The 19,712-nt window shown below is 46.7% G+C and overlaps 1 protein-coding gene across 1 annotated transcript; it reads right to left on the reverse strand.

Annotated features, from left to right (window-relative positions):
- Window positions 1-6,729: 6,729 nt before the first annotated feature.
- Window positions 6,730-19,427, reverse strand: LOC135549481 (gap junction alpha-6 protein-like). Its single transcript, XM_064979479.1, has 2 exons — window positions 19,340-19,427; window positions 6,730-11,249 (listed from the first exon to the last, which is right to left on the reverse strand). The coding sequence occupies exon 2, from the start codon at window positions 11,237-11,239 to the stop codon at window positions 10,109-10,111; it is 1,131 nt and encodes a 376-aa protein (XP_064835551.1). The 5' UTR covers window positions 11,240-11,249; window positions 19,340-19,427; the 3' UTR covers window positions 6,730-10,108.
- Between the last annotated feature and the right edge of the window lie 285 nt (window positions 19,428-19,712).

Genomic DNA, 19,712 nt, shown 5'->3' on the forward strand with positions numbered 1-19,712 from the left:
GTGGGGGGGGGGTGTAGGCTGCTGTCTCCGTAGGGGGTTAGTGTAGGCTGTAGGGGGGTGTAGGCTGCTGTCTCTGTCTACAGTAGGGGGGGGTGTAGACTGCAGTCTCTGTAGGGGGTTAGTGTAGGCTGTGGGGGGGGGGGGGGGGGGGGGGGGGCAGGCTGCTCCTGCCTGCGGCCGGACTATTCAGGCCCAGTTTTCTGCTCCCGTAGGTTTTGGTTGGCAGAGAGTAGGGCCAAAGTGGGTCACCCCTCTCAAGCTGTTCCATGACCCCAACGTTTAGTTAGCATGCCACCTCCCTCCACACACATTCTCTCTCTCTCTCTCTCTCTCACACACACACACACACACACACACACACACACACACACACACACACACACACACACACACACACACACACACACACACACACACACACACACACACACACACATACTTGCTGGCCTGAGATAGATAACACACCATAGTGAGACTACTGTCCCAGGTGCTTCAGAACAGGCAGTGCATTGGGCAGCCTCACCAGGCCCTGCTTAGCCACTTCACACACCAAATAGAACCCTATGTACTGCATAGCGCACTACTGCAGTACATATTGATTTACACCCTATGTGCCTTGGTCAAAAGTAGTGCACTATATAGGGAATAGGTTGCCATTTGGTACTCACATCAATACCTGCTGCCAGCTCATCTTTCAGAGAGGGTGGCAGTGAGGAGACAACTCATAACCAAAACACACTGTGCATTAACACAGTCAAGGAATGGCTTCCTCTTTTTTTAAATTAAATAATAAAAACCTAAAACCTGCTGTTTCACTTCAAACCTGTTGTTCTCATTTAAAACCTGTTGTTTAATTTAAAACCTGTTGTTTAATTTAAAACCTGTTGTTCTCATTTAAAACCTGTTGTTTAATTTAAAACCTGTTGTTCTCATTTAAAACCTGTTGTTTAATTTAAAACCTGTTGTTTAATTTAAAACCTGTTGTTTTCATTTAAAACCTGTTGTTTAATTTAAAACCTGTTGTTCTCATTTAAAACCTGTTGTTTAATTTAAAACCTGTTGTTTAATTTAAAACCTGTTGTTTAATTTAATACCTGTTGTTTTCATTTAAAACCTGTTGTTCTCATTTAAAACCTGTTGTTTAATTTAAAACCTGTTATTTAATTTAATACCTGTTGTTTTCATTTAAAACATCTTCAGCGAGAGACATCAGTGATATTAACCATATTTTCATCCCCGGCTGTTTGTTATTGTTTGATTTGAGGTCCCAAGGGTGAGACAGGATGTGTCTTTTCTAGACAATTACCCATCAGGCACTATTTCTTGTCACAGATAACTGCTTATCGTCGAGGAGACAGTTCCCTAAATTGCTGGAAATGAACGGTCTTTGTGTAGAGTTCACTGAGGCTAGTATCCTTCACACACCGTCACACGAACACACACACACACACACACAATGGAAAATGATCCAGGACATGTCCCTGTGTGTAGTGTGCAGAGTTCTGGGTTTTATCAGCACCTCCCCTTTTTCATGGTCCACATCCCCCCCATAACGATATGACATGCGGCCTGTATAAAAGTGCTTTTCCACCTTATATCAACTTTTACTGGCATATGAATATTGCTGTTAGACCTCTAAACCCCGAGACAGAGTCAAAGCAGGGCAGTAAATCATAGTTATTTTCCTGCAATTTTCTTGTGAGGGATATTAGCAGAATATAATATCCTTTAACGTAGTTATATATATTCTGTTCTGTTATTCTTAGCAGGTTAGGATAATTAACATAGCAGGTTAGGATAATTAACATAGCAGGTTAGGAGAATTAACATAGCAGGTAGGGAGAATTAACAGAGCAGGTTAGGAGAATTAACAGAGCAGGTTAGGAGAATTAACATAGCAGGTTAGGATAATTAACATAGCAGGTTAGGAGAATTAACATAGCAGGTTAGGATAATTAACACAGCAGGTTAGGAGAATTAACATAGCAGGTTAGGATAATTAACAAAGCAGGTTAGGAGAATTAACACAGCAGGTTAGGAGAATTAACAAAGCAGGTTAGGATAATTAACACAGCAGGTTAGGAGAATTAACATAGCAGGTTAGGATAATTAACATAGCAGGTAGGGAGAATTAACAAAGCAGGTTAGGATAATTAACACAGCAGGTTAGGAGAATTAACATAGCAGGTTAGGATAATTAACATAGCAGGTTAGGAGAATTAACATAGCAGGTTAGGATAATTAACACAGCAGGTTAGGAGAATTAACATAGCAGGTTAGGATAATTAACAAAGCAGGTTAGGAGAATTAACACAGCAGGTTAGGAGAATTAACAAAGCAGGTTAGGATAATTAACACAGCAGGTTAGGAGAATTAACATAGCAGGTTAGGATAATTAACACAGCAGGTTAGGAGAATTAACATAGCAGGTTAGGAGAATTAACAGAGCAGGTTAGGAGAATTAACAGAGCAGGTTAGGAGAATTAACAGAGCAGGTTAGGAGAATTAACATAGCAGGTTAGGAGAATTAACATAGCAGGTTAGGAGAATTAACAGAGCAGGTTAGGAGAATTAACATAGCAGGTAGGGAGAATTAACATAGCAGGTTAGGATAATTAACAGAGCAGGTTAGGAGAATTAACATAGCAGGTTAGGAGAATTAACAGAGCAGGTTAGGAGAATTAACATAGCAGGTTAGGAGAATGAACATAGCAGGTTAGGAGAATTAACAGAGCAGGTTAGGAGAATTGCTAAAGCAGGTTAGGAGAATTAACATAGCAGGTTAGGAGAATTGCTAAAGCAGGTTAGGAGAATTAACATAGCAGGTTGAGTATTGTTATACCTAGGATAGGATAAAGTAATCCTTCTCACCCCCCCCCCCCCCCCCCTTAAATGATTTAGATGCACTATTGTAAAGTGGCTGTTCCACTGGATGTCAGAAGGTGAATTCACCAATTTGTAAGTCGCTCTGGATAAGAGCGTCTGCCAAATGACTTAAATGTAAATGTAATGTAATGTTAGGAGAATCAATGTAGCAGGTTTTTTTTCCTTCTACAGAGGATAGATACAGGCCTGTAACTCCCAGGGTCAGACTGTATCCCCTTCTACAGAGGATAGATACAGGCCTGTAACTCCCAGGGTCAGACTGTATCCCCTTCTACAGAGGATAGATACAGGCCTGTAACTCCCAGGGTCAGACTGTATCCCCTTCTACAGAGGATAGATACAGGCCTGTAACTCCCAGGGTCAGACTGTATCCCCTTCTACAGAGGATAGATACAGGCCTGTAACTCCCAGGGTCAGACTGTATCCCCTTCTACAGATGATAGATACAGGCCTGTAACTCCCAGGGTCAGACTGTATCCCCTTCTACAGAGGATAGATACAGGCCTGTAACTACCAGGGTCAGACTGTATCCCCTTCTTCTACAGAGGATAGATACAGGCCTGTAACTCCCAGGGTCAGACTGTATCCCCTTCTACAGAGGATAGATACAGGCCTGTAACCCCCAGGGTCAGACTGTATCCCCTTCTACAGAGGATAGATACAGGCCTGTAACTCCCGGGGTCAGACTGTATCCCCTTCTACAGAGGATAGATACAGGCCTGTAACTCCCAGGGTCAGACTGTATCCCCTTCTTATACAGAGGTATAACTTTAGCTTGTTTCATGTCCCTGGGAAAGGTGCCTTGTTCAAGAGAGAGATTAACGATATGCGTAATACAAGGGCAAATTTGTTCAGCAGAATCTACAAGAAACCTTGCAGGAATATTATCCAGGCCTGTGGCTTTGGAGCATTTAAGCTCTGTCAGCGTACTGACTATTTTGGATGTTGCTTCCTTTGCAAAGGATAAAGAGTTTGGCTGAACCCCTAACTTTACATAATACTTCTGGACTTGGTTGCTTCCATACAAACCAGAACTGGTGGGCAGCTTGCTAACCAGCTTGCTAACCAGCCCGCTAACCAGCTTGCTAACCAGCCCGCTAACCAGCTTGCTAACCAGCCCGCTAACCAGCCCGCTAACCAGCCCGCTAACCAGCTCGCTAACCAGCCCGCTAACCAGCCCGCTAACCAGCCCGCTAACCAGCTCGCTAACTAGCCCGCTAACCAGCTCGCTAACCAGCTCGCTAACCAGCCCGCTAACCAGCTCGCTAACCAGCCTGCAACCAGCCTGCTAACCAGCTTGCTAACCAGCCTGCTAACCAGCTTGCTGGCAACTGAAGTAAAAAAAGAGTTGAATTCATTGGCAATCCCTGCTTTTTCATATACCATCTCCTCCTTGATATTCAGCCCAATTTGTTTTTGGTAGTACTACTACAGCCTAGTTCCTTAAATGATTTCCAACGCTTTTTAGGGTAATTTTTGTTCTCAATTATTTTCTCATCAAAGTAACCCCTCTTCGCTTCATCCATCCTGCTCTGTGCTTCATTTATGTGATGTTTATATTGGACAAAATCATGCTGCTCTTGAGAGTTCTTACATACCTTAAAGGCCTTATTCCTTGCTTGGATAGATTCTAGAATCTCATGATTAAACCAAGGGCTAGATCTCTGCTTTACCCTGACCAGTCTAATGGGAGCCATCACATTCACCACATCAAGGAATCTACATTTAAAGACTTCCCAGGCACTGTCTACCCCTACACTATCTAGCACAGGTGACCAGTCAATTTTACCCACTTCCTCCCTAAACATTTCAACACAGTATTTTTTGAGTCCTCTGTTTCTAACTGTTTTGTGACACTTACAGTTGAAGTGGGAAGTTTACATACACCTTTAGCCAAATACATTTAAACTCAGTGTTTCACAATTTCAGACATTTAATCCTAGTAAAAATTCCCTGTCTTAGGTCAGTTACGATCACCACTTTATTTTAAGAATGTGAAATGTCAGAATAATAGTAGAGAGAATGATTTATTTCAGCTTTTATTTCTTTCATCACATTCCCAGTGGGTCAGAAGTTTACATACACTCAATTAGTATTTGGTAGAATTGCTTTTAAATTGTTTAACTTGGCTCGAACATTTCAGGTAGCCTACCACAAGCTTCCCACAATAAGTTGGGTGAATGTTGGTCCATTCCTCCTGACAGAGCTGGTGTAACTGAGTCAGGTTTGTAGGCCTCCTTGCTCACACACGCTTTTTCAGTTCTGCCCACAAATGTTATATAGGATTGAGGTCAGGGTTTTGTGATGGCCTCTCCAATACCTTGACTTTGTTGTCCTTAAGCCATTTTCCACAACTTTGGAAGTATGCTTGGGGTCCATTTGGAAGACCCATTTGCGACCAAGCTTTAACTTCCTGACTGATATCTTGAGATGTTGCTTCAATATATCCACATAATTTTCCTCCCTCATGATGCCATATATATTGTGAAGTGCACCAGTCCCTCCTGCAGCAAAGCACCCCCACAACATGATGCTGCCACCCCCGTGCTTCACGGTTGGGTTGGTGTCCTTCGGCTTGCAAACCTCTCCCTTTTCCTCCAAACATAACAATGGTCATTATGGCCAAACAGTTCTATTTTTGTTTCATCAGACCAGAGGACATTTCTCCAAAAAGTACGATCTCTGTTTTCATGTGCAGTTGCAAACCGTAGTCTGGTTTTTATGACGGTTTTGGAGCAGTGGCTTGTTCATTGCTGAGCGGCCTTTCAGCTTTTGTCGATATAGGACTTGTTTTACTGTGGATATAGATACTTTTGTACCTGTTTCCTCCAGCATCTTCACAAGGTCCTTTGCTGTTGTTCTGGGATTGATTTGAACTTTTCGCACCAAAGTACGTTCATCTCTAGGAGACAGAAAGCGTCTCCTTCCTGAGCGGTATGACGGCTGTGTGGTCCCATGGTGTTCATACTTGCGTACTTTTGTTTGTACAGGTGAACGTGGTACCTTCAGGCGTTTGGAAATTGCTCCCAAGGATGAACCAGACTTGTGGAGGTCTACAATTGGCTGATTTCTTTTCATTTTCCCATGATGTCAAGCAAAGAGGCACTGAGTTTGAAGGTAGGCCTTGAAGTACATCCACAGGTACACCTCCAATTGACTCAAATGATGTCAATTAGCCTTTCAGAAGCTTCTAAAGCCATGACATCATTTTCTGGAATATTCCAAGCTGTTTAAAGGCACAGTCAACTTAGTGTATGTAAACTTCTGACCCACTGGAATTCTGATACAGTGAATTATAAGTGAAATAATCTGTCTGGAAACAATTGTTGGACACATTACTTGTGTCATGCACAAGTAATGTGTCCTAACCAACTTGTGTCCTAACCGACTTGCCAAAACTATAGTTTGTTAACAAGACATTTGTGGAGTGGTTGAAAAACAAGTTTTAATGACTCCAACGTAAGTGGATGTAAAGTTCCGACTTCAAATGTATATATATCTTTAAAAATCCTCATTGTGCAATATGTAATAAAATGATCACAGGTTCCAGATTTTATATTTTATATTACTCCACTCTGTGATATTTTAGATCAGACACCAATATTAAGTCAATCGTACTTTCCACTGTTTCACATATCCTGGTGGGATCTTTTATCATTTGGGTCAGAGCAAGTGATTTACAAAAGTGCATAGATACATTGTGGGTTGGTTCTTTTTGCAGACATCAGTATTGAAATCCACTAACAAAATAATTCCCTTCAACAGGAAATCATTACAGTTTGACAACACAATTTCAAGACTTTCATAGAATGCATTCTGATTGGGCGCCGTATAACACCCCCCCCAAAAAAAAAATACAATTGGCTTGGTTAGAAGAATTAGGATAATGTTAGAATAATTAGGTGTCTTAGCTAAACTGCTGTTCTCCATCAAGCCATAACTTGTGGACGCCATCAATTCACAGCTCTAGTCAAGTGAAGTGGTAAACAAAGAGGATATAATTAACTTAAAAACATTCAGGAACAGTCACTTTAATTGAACATACCCATTCTCTGTGTTTCTCTACATACCCACTCCCTCTCCCCCCCCAGTCTCTTTCTCTCCATGCCTCATTCTTCATGTTTTGGATACTGACGACCATCCCAGCACACCATGGTTCTAGCTCCTCTCTCCTGACTCCAAGCCATCGTTGGAGAGGGGATAAGGGTGTATGTGTGTGTGTGTGTGTTTGTCTATATTGTGACGACCCTCCCACTCCGTCTGCTGTATTCTGTTTGTTCTTGTTTCCTTATTAGGATGCCGGTGGGCGGAGTTGGGGAGGGTCGTCAGCTACATGGGAAACACCTGGGCAAGGTGTGTCCCAGGATAAATAGACCTCTTCCACATTCATGGAGGAGACTCTCTCCATGCAGACACCATTGTAGATTGTGTTGTGGTTCTTGGTGGCCTTTTGTTTGTTTGTTTGCATTGGCACCTTTCAATACCCTGCATTATCACATTCATGCATGCAAAACACTCACTTACACTACTGATTACTGATTACACACACCATTGTATATTTTCCTTAGTTGCTTTAGTTAATAAATATATATTTTGTTACTCCTTATCTCCACGTTGTCTCCCTTTGTTACGGGCTTTAAGCCGGTTCGTGACAATGTGTGTGTGTGTGTGTGTGTGTGTGTGTGCACGCATGCTTATGTGTGTGCTTTTGTGTGCATGATTGCCAGTGTGTGTGCTTGTACGCATCTGTGTGTCAGTGTGTTTGGCCACTAGTGGGAGGCAGAATAGAACAGAGATCCCAGTACTCTAGTCTCCAGGGAGACAGAATAGAACAGAGATCCCAGTACTCTAGTCTCCAGGGAGACAGAATAGAACAGAGATCCCAGTACTCTAGTCTCCAGGGAGACAGAATAGAACAGAGATCCCAGTACTCTAGTCTCCAGGGAAACAGAATAGAACAGAGATCCCAGTACTCTAGTCTCCGGTGAGACAGAATAGAACAGAGATCCCAGTAATCTAGTCTCCAGGGAAACAGAATAGAACAGAGATCCCAGTACTCTAGTCTCCAGGGAGACAGAATAGTCCAGTACAATCCACTGGCTCTAGCAGCATTCTGAGGTCACATTAATCCCTTAGGGAACATGCTTAATTCAGAACTTAAAGGATACCTCCCAAATGGCACCCTATTCCCTACATCGTGCACTACTGTTGACTAGGGTCCATGAGGCTCTGATCTAAAGTAGTGCACGATGTAGGGAATACGGTGCCATTTGGGACAGTCATATTTCCCCCTCCTAACCCATGCTTTCTCACAAGACCTCACTGCACTGCATGGGCTCTGTAGGTTGTTTTCTCTGTGGAATCCCAAGTTCTTCCATTATCACAATCAGCCACTGCATAGGCTTATCCCATTCCCATTGGAATAGAAGGATTCCTGAAGTCATAAATAGCTGAATTATACTACATCATTTGACTGTTCCATTATTCTTCATTTCCTATTCTCTGGTGTTCCATGATCAAGGATCGTACCTCCCCTGAGGGAGGTTTCTCATGTTCCCATTCTCTGGTGTTCCATGATCAAGGATCGTACCACCCCTGAGGGAGGTTTCTCTGGTTCCCATTCTCTGGTGTTCCATGATCAAGGATCGTAGCTCCCCTGAGGGAGGTTTCTCATGTTCCCATTCTCTGGTGTTCCATGATCAAGGATCGTAGCTCCCCTGAGGGAGGTTTCTCATGTTCCCATTCTCTGGTGTTCCCTGATCAAGGATCGTACCTCCCCTGAGGGAGGTTTCTCATGTTCCCATTCTCTGGTGTTCCCTGATCAAGGATCGTACCTCCCCTGAGGGAGGTTTCTCATGCTCCCATTCTTTGTGTTCCATGATCAAGGATCGTACCTCCCCTTGAGGGAGGTTTCCCATTGTCCCATTCTCTGGTGTTCCCTGATCAAGGATCGTACCTCCCCTGAGGGAGGTTTCTCATGTTCCCATTCTCTGGTGTTCCCTGATCAAGGATCGTACCTCCCCTGAGGGAGGTTTCTCATGTTCCCATTCTCTGGTGTTCCATGATCAAGGATCGTACCTCCCCTTGAGGGAGGTTTTTCATGTTCCCATTCTCTGGTGTTCCCTGATCAAGGATCGTACCTCCCCTGAGGGAGGTTTCTCATGTTTCCATTCTCTGGTGTTCCCTGATCAAGGATCCTACCTCCCCTGAGGGAGGTTTCTCATGTTCCCAGTCTATTATAACAGGTTAATGTCAGCTGTTATGACCAGGTTATAACAGGTTAATGTCAGCTGTTATGACCATATTATAACAGGTTAATGTCAGCTGTTATGACCATATTATAACAGGTTATAACAGGTTAATGTCAGCTGTTATGACCATATTATAACAGGTTAATGTCAGCTGTTATGACCAGGTTATAACAGGTTAATGTCAGCTGTTATGACCATATTATAACAGGTTATAACAGGTTAATGTCAGCTGTTATGACCAGGTTATAACAGGTTAATGTCAGCTGTTATGACCATATTATAACAGGTTAATGTCAGCTGTTATGACCATATTATAACAGGTTATAACAGGTTAATGTCAGCTGTTATGACCATATTATAACAGGTTAATGTCAGCTGTTATGACCATATTATAACAGGTTATAACAGGTTAATGTCAGCTGTTATGACCATATTATAACAGGTTAATGTCAGCTGCTATGACCATGTTATGACAGGTTATAACAGGTTAATGTCAGCTGTTATGACCAGGTTATAACAGGTTAATGTCAGCTGTTATGACCATATTATAACAGGTTATAACAGGTTAATGTCAGCTGTTATGACCAGGTTATAACAGGTTAATGTCAGCTGTTATGACCATATTATAACAGGTTAATGTCAGCTGTTATGACCATGTTATGACAGGTTATAACAGGTTAATGTCAGCTGTTATGACCATATTATAACAGGTTATAACAGGTTAATGTCAGCTGTTATGACCATATTATAACAGGTTATAACAGGTTAATGTCAGCTGTTATGACCAGGTTATAACAGGTTAATGTCAGCTGTTATGACCATATTATAACAGTGTTATGACACAGGGTGTCAAGTAAAGTGTTTCCTTATTCTTGTTCATCCCCCCCCCCCACCACTACGAAGGTGCCTCTATCAGTCTGTAGTGGACATAGTGCTCTCTTCTATTCACAGAACCAAACCTCTCTGGTTCCTCATACATAATGCTTAGTGTGTTTGTTACTGTGTCCCTTCTGGGCACCCTTACTGTGTGTGTGTTGTGTGCTGTATTTCTTATGGTGAGCTCTCCCTGAAGAGTGTGTAGTCCTTATCGCCCCCAAACAGTTCAAGTAACTGGGGAGAATGTCACCACCAGAATCCATCCCTGCTCTGGACTCCAGGACCAGATAACTCTCACTGGGCTTGGCGTAGCCGGCCTCCTCCATGGGTAAATACAGATGGCCTTTCTCCTGGTAAGGCGAAACTTGCTGCATCTCCATCTCCAGGCTTGGAGCACCAGGCCGGACTCTGACCCCGGCTATGCCAGGAAAGGTGTACTGCTCCTGGGCGTAGTGTTGTTCTAGGTGGTGGGTGATGGCCAGCTGGAGGAGGTAGAGGAGCTCTGCTAGGTTGAGAAGGAGAGAGACTCCAGCGATTGTCTGTGTGTAGATGGTGAAGATGGTCTTCTCCGTGGGTCTGGAGACGAAGCAGTCCACCGTGTGAGGACAGGGGTCCCGGACACACTCGAACCGGGCCGGGATCACGAAGCCGTACAGGTACCATAGCCCCACGATGAAGCCGACCTCCAGGAGGACCTTGAGGAGGATGCTGGCGGCGTAGGCACAGAGGAGACGGCCCTTCAGCTTAGGAGCCTCTGGGAGAGCTTTCACCACCTTTCTCCCTCCTTTCTCCTCCTCTATTTCTTCCCCCTTTCTCACCTCCCTCTTCTTCTTAACTCCTCCCCTCTCTCGTCCCTCACCATCCCCACCCTCCTCCGTCCTCTCCTCCTCCTCCTCTTCCTCCTTTTTTTTCTCCTTTGCAGCCCTCATGGCCACATATCCGAAGTAAAATATAGTCGGTGTGGAAACAAAAATCACCTGAAGGACAAAATAGCGGTAATGTGATATGGGGAAAGCTTTGTCGTAACACACGGCGGTACATCCAGGTTGCTTGGTATTACAGACGAAGCTGTTCTGTTCGTCGTCCCAGGCTGACTCTGCGGCGGTGCCGAGGACCAGCATGCGGAACAGGAAGAGGACAGTGAGCCAGACACGGCCCACCCCGGTGCTATACTCCTGCCCCTCCTCCAACAGCTGCTCCAGGAAGGACCAGTCAGCTCTGGACATCCTCTGTCACCTACAGGGGGAGACAGGTGAACACACTCATGTTAACACGACGTACCATACACGACGTACCATACTCGACGTACCATACTCGACGTACCACGCGCGACGTACCACACTCGACGTACCATACACGACGTACCATGCTCGACGTACCACGCTCGACGTACCACGCTCGACGTACCACGCGCGACGTACCACACGCGACGTACCACACGCGACGTACCACACGCGACGTACCACACGCGACGTACCACACTCGACGTACCACACGCAGCGTACCACACGCGACGTACCACACTCAACGTACCATACTCAACGTACCATACGCAGCGTACCATACGCGACGTACCATACTCGACGTACCATACTCGACGTACCATACTCGACGTACCATACACGACGTACCATACTCGACGTACCATACTCGACGTACCATACTCGACGTACCATACTCGACGTACCATACTCGACGTACCATACTCGACGTACCATACTCGACGTACCATACTCGACGTACCATACTCGACGTACCATACTCGACGTACCATACTCGACGTACCATACTCGACGTACCATACTCGACGTACCATACTCGACGTACCATACTCGACATAAAAACATTATACATTATCTATCAACACACACACACACACACACACACACACACCAAACATACTCTCTCTCACTCACTCACACACACACAAGACTCTCTCTCACACACACACACACACACACACAAAGACTCTCTCTCTCACACACACACACACACACACAAAGACTCTCTCTCACACACACACACACAAACAAAGACTCTCTCTCTCACACACACACACAAACAAAGACTCTCTCTCTCACACACACACACACACACACACACACACAAAGACTCTCTCACACACACATACACACTGGTGAAACATGCTCCTGGATGTTTTCTAGAATACTTCCTTTTACCAGAGGTCATGTGTGTCAGAACACAACATAACCCCCCTAATAAATAACCCTGTTTCCATGAGTTCACCACCCAAACCAATGTGCCTAGGGGTTTTTCCACCTCCATGTTTTGGTTTAAAGAAACATTAAATAAAACAACGAAACCTTTCGGAAAAGTATTACAAATAAAGTAATTTTAGGCTTTTTTGACTGTATCATATTACGCAACACTGTAGTCGTTCTCAGCATACGAGTGTTATATGATGTTGATTTGATTACACTTATGCAATGTTCAGAATGAGATTGATGTTTCTCTGTCTCAGTGACGTACACGATACTGTGTCTCTTCCAGTCTACGTTCCCCTGGGGGACTGTTGTTATGCTGTCCCCTGAAATGTCCACATGATTAACACACACACACACACACACACACACACACACACACACACACACACACACACACACACACACACACACACACACACACACACACACACACACACACACACACACACACACACACACACACACACACACACACACACACACACACACACACACACACACACACACACACACACACACACACACACACACACACACACACACACACACACACACACACACACACACAAACATCCTGTGAACTGGGCCAACTCTTGACTTTTATCTGATTGTTTGTTATCTCTCTTTTACTATTATATATATACTTTCTTCAAAGTGGAGGAAAGAGAGGGAACTAAGGGAAGGGAAGGAGGAGAGAGAGGGAACTAAGGGACGGGAGGGAGGAGAGAGAGGGAACTAAGGGGCGGGAGGGAGGAGAGAGAGGGAACTAAGGGGAGAGAGAGGGAACTAAGGCACGAGAGGGAGGAGAGAGAGGGAACTAAGGGACGGGAGGGAGGAGAGAGAGGGAAATAAGGGACGGGTGGGAGGAGAGAGAGGGAACTAAGGGACGGGAGGGAGGAGAGAGAGGGAACTAAGGGAAGGGATGGAAGAGGGAGGGAGGATAGTGAGGGAACTAAGGGATGGGAGGGAGGAGAGAGGGGAACTAAGGGACGGGAGGGAGGAGAGAGAGGGAATTAAGGGACGGGAGGGAGGATAGTGAGGGAACTAAGGGAAGGGAGGGAAGAGGGACGGAGGGAGGATAGTGAGGGAACTAAGGGACGGGAGGGAGGAGAGAGAGGGGGAACTAAGGGACGGGAGGGAGGGAGGAGAGAGGGGAACTAAGGGACGGGAGGGAGGAGAGAGAGGGGAACTAAGGGACGGGAGGGAGGAGAGAGAGGGAACTAAGGGGCGGGAGGGAGGAGAGAGAGGGAACTAAGGGGCGGGAGGGAGGAGAGAGAGGGAACTAAGGGGCGGGAGGGAGGAGAGAGAGGGAACTAAGGGGCGGGAGGGAGGAGAGAGAGGGAACTAAGGGACGGGAGGGAGGAGAGAGAGGGAACTAAGGGATGGGAGAGAGGAGAGAGAGGGAACTAAGGGACGGGAGGGAGGAGAGAGAGGGAACTAAGGGATGGGAGGGAGGGAGGAGAGGGAACTAAGGGATGGGAGGGAGGGAGGAGAGAGAGGGAACTAAGGGACAGGAGGGAGGAGAGAGAGGGAACTAAGGGATGGGAGGGAGGAGAGAGAGGGAACTAAGGGAAAGGAGGGAGGAGAGAGGGAACTAAGGGACGGGAGGGAGGAGAGAGAGGGAACTAAGGGAAGGGAGGGAGGAGAGAGAGGGAACTAAGGGACGGGAGGGAGGAGAGAGAGGGAACTAAGGGACGGGAGGGAGGAGAGAGAGGGAACTAAGGGACGGGAGGGAGGATAGTGAGGGAACTAAGGGACGGGAGGGAAGAGGGACGGAGGGAGGATAGTGAGGGAACTAAGGGACGGGAGGGAGGGAGGAGAGAGAGGGAACTAAGGGACGGGAGGGAGGAGAGAGAGGGAACTAAGGGACGGGAGGGAGGAAAGAGAGGGAACTAAGGGGCGGGAGGGAGGAGAGAGAGGGAACTAAGGGGCGGGAGGGAGGAGAGAGAGGGAACTAAGGGGCGGGAGGGAGGAGAGAGAGGGAACTAAGGGACGGGAGGGAGGAGAGAGAGGGAACTAAGGGAAGGGATGGAAGAGGGAGGGAGGATAGTGAGGGAACTAAGGGATGGGAGGGAGGAGAGAGAGGGAACTAAGGGACGGGAGGGAGGAGAGAGAGGGAATTAAGGGACGGGAGGGAGGATAGTGAGGGAACTAAGGGAAGGGAGGGAAGAGGGACGGAAGGAGGATAGTGAGGGAACTAAGGGACGGGAGGGAGGAGAGAGAGGGAACTAAGGGACGGGAGGGAGGGAGGAGAGAGAGGGAACTAAGGGACGGGAGGGAGGAGAGAGAGGGAACTAAGGGACGGGAGGGAGGAGAGAGAGGGAACTAAGGGGCGGGAGGGAGGAGAGAGAGGGAACTAAGGGGCGGGAGGGAGGAGAGAGAGGGAACTAAGGGGCGGGAGGGAGGAGAGAGAGGGAACTAAGGGGCGGGAGGGAGGAGAGAGAGGGAACTAAGGGACGGGAGGGAGGAGAGAGAGGGAACTAAGGGATGGGAGGGAGGAGAGAGAGGGAACTAAGGGACGGGAGGGAGGAGAGAGAGGGAACTAAGGGATGGGAGGGAGGAGAGAGAGGGAACTAAGGGAAGGGAGGGAGGAGAGAGAGGGAACTAAGGGAAGGGAGGGAGGAGAGAGAGGGAACTAAGGGAAAGGAGGGAGGAGAGAGAGGAACCTAAGGGAAGGGAGGGAGGAGAGAGGGAACTAAGGGAAGGCAGGGAAGAGAGAGAGGGAACAAAGGGAAGGGAGGGAGGAGAGAGGGAAATAAGGGAAGGGAGGTATTTTATTTCATTTCATTGACTTCATCACTACTTATATTTGTGAGAGGAATTGAATGCACTGTAGATACTACATAGATCCATGACTACATGGAACTCTATTCCACAGTACTACATAGAGCCATGACTACATGGAACTCTATTCCACAGTACTACATAGAGCCATGACTACATGGAACTCTATTCCACAGTACTACATAGATCCATGACAACATGGAACTCTATTCCAGAGTACTACATAGAGCCATGACTACATGGAACTCTATTCCACAGTACTACATAGAGCCATGACTACATGGAACTCTATTCCACAGTACTACATAGATCCATGACTACATGGAACTCTATTCCACAGTACTACATAGAGCCATGACTACATGGAACTCTATTCCACAGTACTACATAGAGCCATGACTACATGGAACTCTATTCCACAGTACTACATAGAGCTACATGGAACTCTATTCCACAGTACTACATAGAGCCATGACTACATGGAACTCTATTCCACAGTACTACATAGAGACATGACTACATGGAACTCTATTCCACAGTACTACATAGAGCCCTGACGACATGGAACTCTATATTCCACATCAGGTAACTGTTGAAGCAGGAGAAACAGATTTAAAAACAGATAAAATACACCTTGTGGAACATGATAACATACACACTATACACACACATGATAACATACACACACGATAACATACACATTATACACACACATGATAACATACACACTATACACACACATGATAACATACACACGCGATAACATACACATTATACACACACATGATAACACACACACTATACACACACATGATAACACACACACTATACACACACATGATAACATACACACTATACACACACGATAACATACACACTATACACACACATGATAACATACACACTATACACACACATGATAACATACACACTATACACACACATGATAACATACACACTATACACACACATGATAACATACACACTATACACACACACGATAACATACACACTATACACACACACGATAACATACACATGATAACATACACACTATACACACACATGATAACACACACACACACACACACACACACACACACACACACACACACACACACACACACACACTATACACACTATACACACACGATAACATACACACCCATGGATTTAGTACTGTAGATATGTGGTAGTGATGGAGTAGGAGCCTGAGGGCACACACTTAATATGTTGTGAAAATCTGTTGTGAATGTATTGTAATGTTTTGTCAATTGTATAACTGCCTTAATTTTGCCCGGACCCCAGGAAGAGTAGCTGCTGTCTTAGCAGGAACTAATGGGGATCCATAATGAACCCCAGGAAGAGTAGCTGCTGCCTTGACAGGAACTAATGGGGATCCATAATGAACCCCAGGAAGAGTAGCTGCTGTCTTAGCAGGAACTAATGGGGATCCTTAAAAAAACCAGGAAGAGTAGCTGCTGCCTTGGCAGGAACTAATGGAGATCCACAATAAACCCCTGGAAGAGTAGCTGCTGCCTTGGCAGGAACTAATGGGGATCCATAATAAACCCCAGGAAGAGTAGCTGCTGCCTTGACAGGAACTAATGGAGATCCACAATAAACCCCTGGAAGAGTAGCTGCTGCCTTGGCAGGAACTAATGGGGATCCATAATAAACCCCAGGAAGAGTAGCTGCTGCCTTGGCAGGAACTAATGGAGATCCACAATAAACCCCTGGAAGAGTAGCTGCTGCCTTGGCAGGAACTAATGGGGATCCATAATGAACCCCAGGAAGAGTAGCTGCTGCCTTGACAGGAACTAATGGGGATCCATAATGAACCCCAGGAAGAGTAGCTGCTGTCTTAGCAGGAACTAATGGGGATCCTTAAAAAAACCAGGAAGAGTAGCTGCTGCCTTGGCAGGAACTAATGGAGATCCACAATAAACCCCTGGAAGAGTAGCTGCTGCCTTGGCAGGAACTAATGGGGATCCTTAAAAAAACCAGGAAGAGTAGCTTCTACCTTGGCAGGAACTAATGGGGATCCATAATAAACCCCAGGAACAGTAGCTGCTGCCTTGGCAGGAACTAATGGTGATCCATAATGACTACAAATACTAACACAGCATTTCCCACACGCACACAAAAATGCCAGTCCTGATTAGCTGTATACTGTATGTTAGTGTTTCCCCACCCTGGTCCTCCAGTACCCCCAACACCCTGGTCCCCCAGTACCCCCAACACCCTGGTCCTCCAGTACCCCTAACACCCTGGTCCTCCAGTACCCCCAACACCCTGGTCCTCCAGTACCCCCAACACCCTGGTCCTCCAGTACCCCCAACACCCTGGTCCTCCAGTACCCCTAACACCCTGGTCCTCCAGTACCCCTAACACCCTGGTCCCCCAGTACCCCCAACACCCTGGTCCTCCAGTACCCCTAACACCCTGGTCCTCCAGTACCCCCAACACCCTGGTCCTCCAGTACCCCCAACACCCTGGTCCCCCAGTACCCCCAACACCCTGGTCCTCCAGTACCCCCCAACACCCTGGTCCTCCAGTACCCCCAACACCCTGGTCCCCAGTACCCCCAACACCCTGGTCCTCCAGTACCCCCAACACCCTGGTCCTCCAGTACCCCCAACACCCTGGTCCTCCAGTACCCCCAACACCCTGGTCCTCCAGTACCCCCAACACCCTGGTCCTCCAGTACCCCCAACACCCTGGTCCTCCAGTACCCCCAACACCCTGGTCCTCCAGTACCCCCAACACCCTGGTCCTCCAGTACCCCCAACACCCTGGTCCTCCAGTACCCCCAACACCCTGGTCCTCCAGTACCCCTAACACCCTGGTCCTCCAGTACCCCCAACACCCTGGTCCTCCAGTACCCCCAACACCCTGGTCCTCCAGTACCCCCAACACCCTGGTCCTCCAGTACCCCCAACACCCTGGTCCTCCAGTACCCCTAACACCCTGGTCCTCCAGTACCCCCCACAACCTGGTCCCCCAGTACCCCCAACACCCTGGTCCCCCAGTACCCCCAACACCCTGGTCCTCCAGTACCCCCAACACCCTGGTCCTCCAGTACCCCCAACACCCTGGTCCTCCAGTACCCCCAACACCCTGGTCCTCCAGTACCCCCAACACCCTGGTCCTCCAGTACCCCCAACACCCTGGTCCTCCAGTACCCCCCACAACCTGGTCCCCCAGTACCCCCCACAACCTGGTCCCCCAGTACCCCCAACACCCTGGTCCTCCAGTACCCCCAACACCCTGGTCCTCCAGTACCCCCCACAACCTGGTCCCCCAGTACCCCCAACACCCTGGTCCTCCAGTACCCCCCAACACCCTGGACCTCCAGTACTCCCCAACACCCTGGACCTCCAGTACTCCCCAACACCCTGGACCTCCAGGACCCCCAGGGTGTACAGGGTGTTCTGACCAGGGTGTTGGGGGTACTGAAGGACCAGGGTGTTGGGGGTACTGGAGGACCAGGGTGTTGGGGGTACAGGGTGTTCTGACCAGGGTGTTGGGGGTACTGAAGGACCAGGGTGTTGGGGGTACTGGAGGACCAGGATGTTGGGGGTACTGGAGGATCAGGGTTGGAAACCACTGCTGCATGTACTGTAAGTGGACCACAGCTTCCCCCCTCCTCAATCACTACAGCATGCTAACAATCCTCTTTTAAAACCATGTTATGTGAGGCCAGAACGAATAACACTGTCTCCCTGTCCATCCATCCACTTGTGTATCCATCCTGTGTTACACCATGTTTCTTTGTTGTAGTTTAATGCCATTTCAGAAACATATATTTTTCCTGTATTTTGCAGGCCTATTTACCATCCAAAAGTATTAAATATATTTCCCAATAGTTTGTATGACGAAGGCTGTGTGGTCGATTCGTAGAGCTTGTTATTAAAGAGCAGTGATACACTATCAAGTGCGGTGTGCGTGTTTCTTATTTTTTTCCCCAATAATTCGTATACAATGTCATGTTCTTGAGACACGTTTGACTGAACTTGATGGATTTTTCAACTGTTGACAGGTAGGGCAAACTATTTTATACATTTTTGTTGTATACTCTTAAAATGTGAGCAAACCCTATGTTAATTGACTCTGTCATTTTAACTTTGCTATACCAGATCATTTACAATCCCATCGCATGCATCACTTTGTATGTTACGCTTTCATCATCACAGTCGTAACTCACAGATAATTCTACGAAGACGAAAAGGAAAAGTTATGGGCGCCAATATGTTATAAGAATAGCCTACATGTTTTTTAAAAGCTCGGTTTAAGATAACAGCGAAGCATCCGTACCTGTCAGTCGTAAAGTTGGGTTCTTCTGTTGGTTGACTTCTCCTTAGTACTCCGTCGTTCTACTACTCTGCGGTATGTTCGGCAGGCGTCCCCGCGTGCTTTCTTTTAATAACCTGCCCTGTAAATGGAAAAAGTGGGGAGAATTTTCCCACGCTTTTTATTGGTCTTTCCAAAAGGAAATTGGTCCCGGAAAGGGGATGGATGAATTATAAAATAGTTCTCTAGAGCTGTTCACTGTGCTCTGCAACGTCAGCGACTTTAGATATGACCTGTCGATAATGAAGGATTTGTAGGCTATTAGCTATAATAAGTGAAAGTGCCAAAGTTATCAACTTGAAGGCATATCGTATCAAAGTTGACCAATCGGTGTAGA

Source organism: Oncorhynchus masou, chromosome 12 (assembly GCF_036934945.1).
Source record: "Oncorhynchus masou masou isolate Uvic2021 chromosome 12, UVic_Omas_1.1, whole genome shotgun sequence".
NCBI classification, from domain to species: domain Eukaryota; kingdom Metazoa; phylum Chordata; class Actinopteri; order Salmoniformes; family Salmonidae; genus Oncorhynchus; species Oncorhynchus masou.

Excerpts from the sequence above, each read along its gene's own strand:
- LOC135549481 (XM_064979479.1), bottom strand. The coding sequence starts at position 11,239 with ATGTCCAGAGCTGACTGGTCCTTCCTGGAGCAGCTGTTGGAGGAGGGG.